Source organism: Helianthus annuus, chromosome 9 (genome assembly GCF_002127325.2).
Source record: "Helianthus annuus cultivar XRQ/B chromosome 9, HanXRQr2.0-SUNRISE, whole genome shotgun sequence".
In the NCBI taxonomy this organism is placed as follows: domain Eukaryota; kingdom Viridiplantae; phylum Streptophyta; class Magnoliopsida; order Asterales; family Asteraceae; genus Helianthus; species Helianthus annuus.
Genome location: NC_035441.2, coordinates 156,164,593 through 156,176,325, shown reverse-complemented (window position 1 = coordinate 156,176,325; position 11,733 = coordinate 156,164,593). Strand labels below are relative to the sequence as shown.

The 11,733-nt window shown below is 34.3% G+C and overlaps 1 protein-coding gene across 1 annotated transcript; it reads left to right on the top strand.

The window, feature by feature from the left end:
* The first annotated feature begins 9,958 nt into the window (after nucleotides 1-9,958).
* Nucleotides 9,959-11,190, top strand: LOC118481810. The gene is made up of 3 exons (XM_035977091.1): nucleotides 9,959-10,153; nucleotides 10,249-10,557; nucleotides 10,681-11,190. Exons 1-3 carry the CDS (start codon nucleotides 9,959-9,961, stop codon nucleotides 11,188-11,190), a joined length of 1,014 nt encoding a protein of 337 aa, XP_035832984.1.
* Nucleotides 11,191-11,733: the final 543 nt, after the last annotated feature.

Genomic DNA, 11,733 nt, shown 5'->3' with positions numbered 1-11,733 from the left:
CTGAATACAAACCTAATTTTACATACAAGGTACTGCACAAGCATTTGCATGTAATACATGCTTATTGTATATATATAGAAGAGGGAAAAAAGGTGGTTATGCAGTTACATAGCGAACTTATATATCATAATAAATAAAATATTTGATAATAGTATTCACTTTCTCTGTATATTTAACAACCACCGCCACCACCACCACAAGCTGCTCCTCCTCCTCCTCCGCCACCCCCGCAAGCTCCGCCTCCACCAGAAAAGAAACCACCTGAAGAACGACCATGATGACGGTGTTTCTTATGTGAACCCTGATCATTGGGGTCACCACATGCAAATATAATCATAGACAAAACCGACAAAGACACAACAATCATGCACAACATGAACACGATATGTGAGCTCTCAAACTTAAAAATTCCTACTCCTTCACCGCTATCAAGACCAATCAACCGAGCCATGGCGATTTAGTGGAATGGAAAAGGGATGATGGGAAGAGCAATTATAAATATAGATTGAGTTTCTTACTTCGCATATTGGTTGGAATTTATATATGTTGGAAGTTTGACTTAGTCATGGATTCAATTACTTGTGTTGAAAGTAATCAAATTTGACTTGTATATATGCCATTAGGAAAAGACATGAAAAGCTTCATCTTGTATTGAAAGTAATCAAATTTGACTTGTATATATGCCATCATCCGGAAAAAACATGAAAAGCTTCAACAGGTCTGACTTCATTTGCTAACACGTAAGTTTAATTTTAAGCTTGTACACCTGGCAAAATCGAGATTTATAATAACCAAGTTTTCCCAGGCTACGCACGCGGCGATTTTTTCAAGTGATATCGGTTCGGTTCATTATGGTACCGGTATGATACGGCCATTCAATATAGCAACCAAAAGAGCTAAAAACGAACACACACCGGTTATGAATAGTAGCAACCGACGATGGTTTTAACGATACTAGTACTAATATTATTCAGTCGAAATAGGGTTCGCTTTGTTACGACATCGTTAAAAACGTCAAGAAAAGCATAAAAATGAATACCACTACCGAATGTGGTATGCAGTGGCGGACCCAAGAATTTTTTCCTGGGGGTGCGGAATATTTCCAAAGATTGTAGGCCCTAGCTGTATAAAAATACTGGTTCATAGCGGGTCGGGGTCGGATCATATAAGACAAAGATATCAAACTAAAATTTATAAATCATCAAAAACACGTCAAACGTTATTACAAATTACAAACGTATTTAAAATTGTGCCCTACAGGTTTTTTATTTTTTATATTTTGAAATATATCCAAAATATCATCTAAAGATATTAAACGTCATAAGTTCATTACATTCTTACTCATTGTTCCTAACATATAATTTGCCTCCATAAGTTCATAAAACAACACTAAACACTTAAACAAAATAAACAATCATGTTCAACCATAGCCCATAACTTTCAATTATATTTTTAAACATTCAAGCCCTAATATTAAATGTTGATTACTTGTAAACTAATCATTTATACAAACAAAGCTATAAATAAAACAACAAAATCATTTAACTACAAGTCTAGAACAACAAAAAATCAAAAAAATATAAAAAGATTAAACCCTTACACATCTTATTTTCTCATAATCATACACATAAAACAAAATAAATAAATAAATAAATAAACCATACTAGTTCTATATTGGAATTTTGACGTAATATGGGCTCGGTCCAACCCGAAATTTTGGTTTTTCAGGTAAAAAAGCCACCAGGTTGTGAACAGTGGCGTCAAGGCGCTGGGGTTTTTTTTGGGGCGGGGATTTGGAATGGAATGGGTGGATGGGTTTGGGTTATTTTATTTAGTTCCAAATTTCTTTAGGTTGGGTTTGGGCTTGTGTTAATAAAAATTGATTGCAGATTGAGCTTTGATTGGGTTAAATTATTAAGTGAATAAGTGGTTAATAATTATTTTTTTTCTAAGTGGGGCGGTTTGAAAATTTTCAAGGGGTGCGGCTGAAAAAATTTCAAGGGGTGCGGTCGGGATTTCCGGTGAAAAATAACACTAAAAAATATTTTTTCCATTGGGTGCGCCCGCCACCCTTGGCTTAGGGTGGGTACGCCCCTGGTGGTATGATATTAGTTTGGTTGATACTTTTTAAGAATTTAACAGTATGCATATATCTCATCATCATACAGTAATCCCATTAAATAGCAAAGTTAAAAATATGGTCTGAGGATGGTAAGATGTAGACAACCTTACCTCTACCCGTAGGAATAGAGAGACGACTCCAGTGAGACTCCCCGGCTCGATGGTAGTTTTGCATTCAAGCCTTGGACATAAGGCACATAACATCGGCAAGTAAGACAAAGGCCAATTAATGCATGTAATCCTTGTCTTTCGGCTATCAACACCACCACATGATGCCATGATTAACCATCCTCCTCTTTTAACATTATTTTCACGAAATTTGTAAACATACAGTAAAATTAGTGCACTTTCACTTTTGACCCCGAGCGCGTATATACATTATATGCGCATACGCAAACTAACATAGTAATCATGTTTGAAAGACACTTGATTAACCATTATTATATCTATATATTAATTCCATGGAGCATTAATAGTGTTTATATTACTTTTATTATTTTGAAACATAAATTATTTTTTATTATAATTTTAAAAAATACGATGTTTTATAAAATTTCGGGTATGTGACTACGATGTGCTAATTTTTATCTACGTCTATAATAAGTTTACTTAAAACGAGTCGTGAATGCTTATTATATAAAGTAACGTCGTATACCATTTTTCGTATTTTAATAAATATAATGTTTTATAAAATTTTGAATATATCGTTGGACATGCTTAGTTTTATCCATGTTTTTATCAAATTTTATTAAATAGAACGAGTCAATATAATTGATTTTTTTTTTATTTTTGTAGCATGACAATCCCAAACCAATTCTTTTGAATAACACCGGTAACAGTATCTATTTTATTGTTTTTTATCGATGTAAAACAAATGTCGGTATCCTCTTAGGCATATCTTTATTTGTTGCTTGTAATCGAGTAATGATATCCTACCGATACCATAACGAAACGAACGATACCGATCGAATTTCCAACGCAACACGCGAAAAATCCCACTAATTTTACATTAAATTTAGTACACTTTCACTATTTTCATTATTATTGGATTTTACATTAGTGCACTTGATTAACCATTATTGCATGCACTTTCACATTCTAAGATATATCTAAAATCCTGTTCAACTATTTTCCAAAGACCCTCTTAGACAAACACCAACTAACCGGTTTTTATAAAACCATTACTCTGCATTTTCGCAACGATATCCATTCTCTTTTGTTTTTTCCCTTCCAACTGATAATCAACGAGTTCAAAGAGACAGAGAGAGATCAATTTTAATCGGGATAAACACTGATTAGATATCCCTTCCCAACTGATAATAGACAGGTTCAAAAAGACACACACAGAGAGAGATCTTAATCGGGATACCACCGATCAGATGAAATCAAAGTGTCTTTCAAATATAAACTAAGCAGTGGCGGACCTAGGAATTTTTCCATGGGGAAGTGCGCGAAACATTTTAAAAAATTTTAGGCCCCCTAGGTATATAAGTAAAAAAATCGGTTCGTATCGGGTCGGGGTCGGGTCATCTAAAACAAACGAACATCAAACTAAATTTATATAATCATAAAAAACATGTCAAAACTTGTTACAAATATAATTAAAAACGTCGACGCCCTACGGTTTTCATTTTTTGAATCTATCCAAAACATCATCTAAAGCTAATTATCTTAAGCAATTCTTTCTCTATAATTACATAAGTTCATCGTCCCATAACATACTGTTTCAATTTTAATTTTCAACTATCCAAGCCCTAGAAATCATAAGTAAGTTGTAATCACCCTAAAATATATAAACAACATAATCACCTTCTAAAAATCATCTAACTAACCATAAACAACGTTAAAACACACAAAATTTCAAACCTATTTAACAACTTTATTACCCTTTTTCTCCTATAGTATCAACCAAAATCATCAAAATAACAAAGAAACTTACCGTGTAGGACGCAAGAGAGAGAGAGAGCCGGAGAGAATTTCTAAGGTTTTTGGACTTTAATTATTTTATTATAGTTTGAATATTGTTGGGTTGGTTAATGGGTAAGACTTAGTGGGCTAGCTAGTTAGGAATTATAGTGGGTAAGGTATGGTATTTGGGTTTAGTTAGTTAGGTATTAAAGTTATATAATTTAGGTAGTATTTTTTTTTTAAAAAATAAAGCTTACCTAAAAAATTTAAAATATAAATTGATAACACTTTTTACCTTAAGGGGTGCAGACGAAAAAATTTCCAATGGTTTGCGGTCGAAAACTCAAGGGGTGCGGACGAAATAATTCCAAGGGAGTGCGGACTGACCCCCCAGGGAATTTTCGCGGAACTTAGCACTAATTTTTTTTTTCCCTCGGAGGGCGCGCCAGCCCCACCTTGGAGTAGGCTTGGGTCCGCCCTGAGAACTAACTTTTAAGTTCCCTTTAATTACATAAATATATGTAAATTAGACAATGACTTTTCCTACTCCTGATACACAATGACCACCTACCACCTAATTTGTTTTTTTTTTGTTTTACAACGAGAGTTGTACTTTAGAAATGTGTTGAGTACACGAGCAAGAGATTGCAAGCTTGTGAGATAGTACGAGCAAGAGATTGCAAACCATTTTGGTGTTTTGAATGAAGTTTATTTTCAAAAAAAAAAAATACACGATAAAAGAGAATGAATAGAGATATAGAAATGGTAATTATAAAAAAGAATAAAAATTAAGTAACCATATGGAAATTGCTTAAGAAATAAAATAGAGTTAAATGCTATTTTGGTCCATGTGGTTTGGACATTTTGCCAGTTTTAGTCTAAAGGTTTGAAACGTCGTCATTTTAGTCCAAATAGTTTCAAAAGTTGTCATTTTAGTCCACTAAATTAGTTTCATTTATTTTTTTTTTGTTAATGATAAAGGCAATTCAGTCATAAAAAGATATTTAAACCATAGCTAGATAACTGTAAAAGAATATAATTACGTAACCATATTAAAATTGCTTAAGAAATAAAATCTTTAAACAATAGAAAATTATTTCATCGTAATTATGAGAATCTACTTAATTTAGAATATAATTACGATTAATCAGTGAAACGTGTATTAAATATTTATACTATATTATAATACATATGCATTTTAACATACCCAAAGTTAAGAACTCTTTTTTAGTTTAATGCATAAGGTACAACCCTAAAATAAGAGTAAATTAGTCTTTCAAACTAGGGGTGTTCAGAATTCGATTTAGATTCAAAAAATTCGAAATTCGACTCCGATTCGAATTCGATTATCAAGTTTCGAATTCGAGTTGATTCGTATTTGAGTCCAGTAATCGAATTAGAATCGAATACGAATTTATAGTTTCAATTCGATTTGATTTGAAATTCGAATTCAATTTATATATAATTTTTTAATACACACACACACATAGCTTCTAAATTTGTGCCAAGGTATGAGTTACATCGATAAGTGATAAGTTTATTATTTATAACATTACCAAACCTAATGACAAATAGCCCATACTGGCTTCTTTCTAAATTTTACCTAACTTAAATTGCCACCAGTAACAACCTATCTTCATTTTGACATATTGATAGTTAATTAGTATTGCAAATTATTATATTTTATGTTAAATATAATTAGTTTGTAGTAGTTCTAAAAAATGAAAGTAAATAATTTATTGTTTAGGGTGAATTGAATTAAACCGAATTTATTCGAATTCGGTTCGAATTTGAGTTTCAAATACAAATTGAATCGAATCGAATTGAATACGATTTCAGGTAATAAAAATAAAAATTCGATTCGATTAATTTGGTTATTTGATTTCGATGAACACCCCTATTTCAAACACTAATTACACTTTAATCTCATCATCTTAATTACGTTTTAATTCCATCATCATTAACCAAATTATGGATAATTAATTAATAGTTGCACTTTATCTACGTTATAAAACATTGTCACACCTGATTTTCCGGTGGGCGCGGACTTAGGGTATATGGGTGACGATTGATATCAGTAATCACAATACACAACGAAAGATGTGAGTTTAAAGTAAATTTTAAAGTATAAGCATATAATATCCAAATTTAAAATAATATACAACTTGCTCGTACTAAAAGATCCACAGACGGATCGAAATGTTAAAAAATATGACTTGAGGCTAATAGGGTCTTCATGGAGTCACAAATTCCAAATCGCCTAAACCGAGCAGCCTCATGCTATTCCGTATTTGCTATATAACTTGCCGCTTAGTCTTTTGAAAATACGCCAGTTTTCACTGGTAAATACAATTAACCGACTCTTTTTGAAAATCCTTCAAAAGTGTTTGATACCATTGTTCGTATATCATTTTAAAAATAACCTGGGAAAAAAAATGATGTCTTTATTACCAGTTTACATGCTTATCAATACATACGAGGATCGCGGAAACTAAACAGCCCGGTACATGATTAATCGACACACCACATTTTCAATATCATATAATATAAGCATTAGCGTCTGTCAGGTGTATGCCTACACCTCGGCTTAGGTCGTGGCCATTTGCAATTAAATGAGTCGGGATATCCAGGACACAGTCGTATTAACCCCAATGGTTTAAGTTATCAAGAAAAACGGATTATTTAAATTTTAGGCATCATTCGCCCATGATTTAATACCCGATCAAGCGGCTAGTGTCGGTATCCAAGCCCTTATAAAGGAAAATACGCTAAGAGATCAAAGGTGTTTAAGCACAATCGTTAATCAAAACAACTAAACGGGCCGCAATTTACTAGAGGCTCCTAGCCTGGAATCACGTAACTATGATCCGTTAGAATATTAATGGGTCTTATATCAGTCATTTGACTTTGACCGGTTAACTTTAATAAAATATGTACGGTTCGCTAGATTAAGCGGGGACTAGAATAGAATGTGTTTATACCCTTCCGAGTGTACAGGACTCGTATGATATGCGTCAATTAACCAAACATTCTGATTTGAACTAATTTGAAGAGGTTTTGACCCGATTCAGCTAGTTTGTATAATTTATGCTTTTAAACTAGCCGTACGCGCATATGTGGTATCGAGTGGTCGAATAGGTCTTAGACAAATCCATTATGCCCAAAGTGCATTTCATTATGTTACAATATCAGTTTCAAACTCAGATTACAACTTTATTTGGTTTAAAACTATTTTTTAGACGATAAGTGGGCATTTTTTGGTATTTTAGGCATAATATAAGGACTTCATCATAAAAGCTATCAAACGATATGATCAAATGTTATAACCTCAGATGGTTATTCCATGCATTATTATGAAATTTATGATCATATAATCACCCTTAATCAGGCTCTAAGCTTGCTCAAACAGGTCAGAATCGAAAGTTGATGTATTGCAAAATACATCCATTTATCGTGTAACGTTTGTATAGTTTTCGAGTCGTTCATTTCGGTTTTATTTAGTGTAACACCCCGAAAAATATAAATTACATATTAGAATTATAAAACATTAAATAAACAAGAAAAACTAACTAGGACTAAATAACCAGTTAGTTACAAGTCTTGTAGTAACTCATAAGTGGGTTAAAACACTCAAAATTGAACTAAAGGAAATTAGAGGACCAAAGGTATCAAAAAATGAAACTAATTATAATAAAAACCAATTTTTAATCACAAAACAGATATTTGAGTGTGTTGGGATCGATCAAACACAGAAGGGGACGACCAGAGCTTCTCCAACCCTAGTCATGGTATTGATCAAATTGAAGACCAAATTCTGTCCTAAATCAAAATCGAACATAGATTAGTGATCACGTCAGTGAAAGGATCATAAGTATTAAATTTTGTGGAAAAATTCTCATTTAAATTTCTTGAATGAACATGGGAATTCAAATTAGATGTTGCATGTGTGTTGTACTAGATGAAAATTAGAGTAATATGATGTCTTAGGATAAACCGTAGATGATTTCTTGTTAAAATTATGCTTGATACTAGTGGGGTTCATAACTCACCATTGTAGGTGTCTAATGGGTTTGTATGAAACTTGATAAACCACTAGGATTATGATTCTCATCTAGTGTAATCCGAGTTTAGGAAGTAATTTCTGAAATATTGATGTTAAAAACATGTGTAAATTGCCTAATTGATGTTAATCTTGTGGCTAAACAAAAAGTTATGAACATTAATGATAAGTTATGAAGAAATTAGCCCTTAAGGTGTTTTGTGAAAATGCCTAAAAGAAGATTAAAAACTGGAAATTTGAGTTAAAACGCATGTTTGTAGAGTTAGTGGCAAACTATGCGTATTATGTAAACAAAAGAGTTCTAAATGGGTTGTGATTGAACTCTATAGGAAAGGAAACCAGAGCGTCAAGTGGACAAGCCGGTGGTGATGCGCGATTTGAAAGGTGTGCTTTGAAAGGTACGTGACTTTGGTCCCGTTACATTACGTATAAACGTTTGGTTTTAGCTTGTTAATAGTGTCATAATGTAGTATATGCGTTTGACGTGTCATTTAAGTGGCGAAGCCCACTCGACATTCAACGGGTCAAAATATTGGTTAGAAATAGTTTGGCTTGACATTAAAGTGAGGATTTTCACTCTCAACCAAACGGGTCAAAACTATGTCCTTATATCGATTCTTGCGCGTAAAGACTTGAAAATCTCATATTGCGCTGGTGCTAGATAGCAATTTTAGCAATGAATGGTTATACTAAGTTAAGGTTATGAATCCGTGTCATCGAGTCGAATGGTAGAAACTAGTTGCAAGAATTGCATAAAGTGGCAATGCTTGAATTTATAGAAAACAAGCATGAAATTCGAATACGAGCGTAAAGCCATGTAATGGTATGGATACGCCAAAAATTTCAAGCCCGGGGAATGGGTAAATAAGATTAGAATGCCAAAGAATAAATTGGCGAACAATTTGCACACTTAGTTAATGGGTCGAATAATCGAAACAAGGATTTTGTGGCCATTCGTTCATAATCCGGGTTTCGTTAAGTGAAATTTATATGGTTAGATCCGTAATTTTAATACGGACATATAAGAAAAAGAATCGGCTAAAACGGATATGTAAATAAAAAGTTATGGGGAATTAAGCAAAAAAAAATATATAAGAAGGCTGAGCTGGGCGAACCGTGGGCCACAGTCCTGAACCGTGGCTCACAGTCTGGCAATTCTGTTCTGAACTGGGCGAACCGTGGGCCACAGTCCTGAACCATTGGCTCACAGTTTGGCAGTTAATTTGTTTGTTTTCATTATTTAAGCAATAAACTCGTTTTTACTTAATATTAACACGTCAAAACTAACGATTATTGTGGTTTTGACCATAGGTGATGCTCGTTTGTTGTGGATATTGATCAAGCAAGGAAATCAAGAACCGAACACAAGTTTTGAATGCTTCCGCGCTAATCTAATCTAGTTTTAAAAACATGTTGTTTTGGTAAACTCTTTTGAATGTTGAACATTTTAATCTAGTTAGTCGACTATGTTTAAATACTATAATGACGTACATCTTAGTTATTAACTAAACTTTTGTTGGTCATGTATTTCGAATTAAAAAGTCTGTATTTTATGGTTATAAAACGAAATTATAAGACGAGTGTTACAAGTTGGTAATCAGAGCTCCAAGGTTGTTAACAAAATGTGTTCGGTTCAAGCTTGATCAACATCCGGTAAGAATTAGTTATCCAGTAGATTTTATTACGATTATTGAAAGGAAGAAATTCTACTCAATGTGCCTGGGAAGAGCGTGTTAACACACTCAAACCCGGAAAGTGCACTAAACATGAATGGTTTAAGCAAGTGGTGAACTTGGCTAAACCAAAACGAGTGATGCATATGTTATAAAATGAAATGTTTAATAATGAATATAAACATTTCAGATTCAAATGGCCGATGGAAGGAATGATGATACGGTGCCGGTGGTCACCAAACAAATGAGAGGAGTGATTGCCGAAGAAGTAGGGAAGGCAATTGAGAATAGTCTATCTGGTTTTATAGACAAAATTCAAAACACGGTGCTTAATGTGGTAGAGGAACAAATCCAAAGGTTGGAAGAAAATGCCAAACCGAGCCAAGGAAAAGTCCGGAGAACGGAAAGGTTGTTCATACAAGGAGTTCATGGCGTGTAAACCGCCAATTTTATACTGAGGAGGTCGATCCGATAATATGCCAACAGTGGCTAAGCGACATCGAGGGAGTGTTTGAAAGGACCCACTGTGAGGTAAGCGATTTTGTAGCTTACGGTACGGGTCAGTTAAGAGGTCAAGCCAAGGACTGGTGGGATAATAAGAAGAAGGAGATTGGGGCCGATGCTGCAAAGGCTATGACTTGGGATGAGTTTAAGGCACCATTCCTTAAACACCATAGCCCCAAGGCGGTCATCAACAGAATAAAGGAGGAATTCATCCAGTTGAGGCAAAAGGGTGAATCGATAGACAAGATTATGGGCATCTTTCTCGATAAATTAAGGTTTTGTGACGAGCTGGTGACAAATTAAGAGCAGAAAATATATTATTACTATAATATGTTAAGTGCTGAATATCGGGAGTTTATGACTCCTTCCAAATATGAGACGCTCACCGAGATCATAAATACGGCTCGGGAATAGGAAATCGAACTCAAAAAGCAGATTGAACGGGGTGAACGAAGGGCAGTAGATGTTAACCCGAGCCCTACGAAGAAGGCACTAACAACGGAGTCAATAAAGAAGACGGATGTGAAAGGTGGATCACCGAGTTGCAAAGTATGTGGAAAGGGACACAAAGGCGAATGTCGCTTTAAAGATAAACCATGCCCCATATGTGGAAAGACAGGGCATACGGCCGCGCTATGTCCGGGGAAAGTTTCGGTGTGCTATAAGTGCTATCAGCCGGGTCACAAAAAGTCGGAGTGCCCGGAGGTGGACGGGAAAAGGAACGAGAAGGATGTACAGATGGAGGCACAAAAGGCAAGGGCCAGATCCTTCCAATTAACCGCAGCCGAAGTAAAGATAGAACCTGATGTCGTTTCGGGTAAGTTTCTTGTGAATTCAATTTTAACACAAATTTTATTCGATACAAGTGTGAATAGTTGCATATGGGCATATATGAGTAGTGAAAAGAGTGAATTATATAAATGATATATATATATATAAGAAAATAAACAACGGTGAGTATGAGAAACCGAAGCGAAAAACAGTCGTGATAAATATTGTCATGGGAAGGGGTGCGCGTACACTCGAACCCGGAAACTTAATAAAGTAAATAAATAATGTATTGGAAAGGAGTGTAATAACACCTGAACCTGGGAAATTGTAATAGCAACAAATGACAAGGATATGGTTATGGGCTTGGCCAAACGAAATAAGACATGTAGAAACATCGTTTGTAACAATAAACGATGTGGACAAATTCCATACAACAATATAGAGCAATAAAACGAAGTAAATTGATTTCGCTATTATTACAATGGATTAAGGTCAAAAATGAGAAAAATTAAGACTCGGACAGAAATATCCTCGAAAAAAAGAAAGCTAAATGAGTAATACGTATTATTCGCTACTGTTAATAACGAGATATCAATAAATAAGGACTTAGAAACTTGGGTATGGGTAACTATCCAAGTAACAGGTTATTAATAAAATCCTTATGGGGTAGAATGATGATCACATTGATGGGTGTGA

Bases quoted from the DNA above. Each gene is read 5' to 3' on its own strand.
- LOC118481810 (XM_035977091.1), top strand. From the start codon at position 9,959: ATGGCCGATGGAAGGAATGATGATACGGTGCCGGTGGTCACCAAACAA. The intron at 10,154-10,248 runs GTCCGGAGAACG...ATATGCCAACAG, and splicing joins CCAAACCGAGCCAAGGAAAA to TGGCTAAGCGACATCGAGGG. The intron at 10,558-10,680 runs GTGACAAATTAA...GCTCGGGAATAG, and splicing joins TAAGGTTTTGTGACGAGCTG to GAAATCGAACTCAAAAAGCA.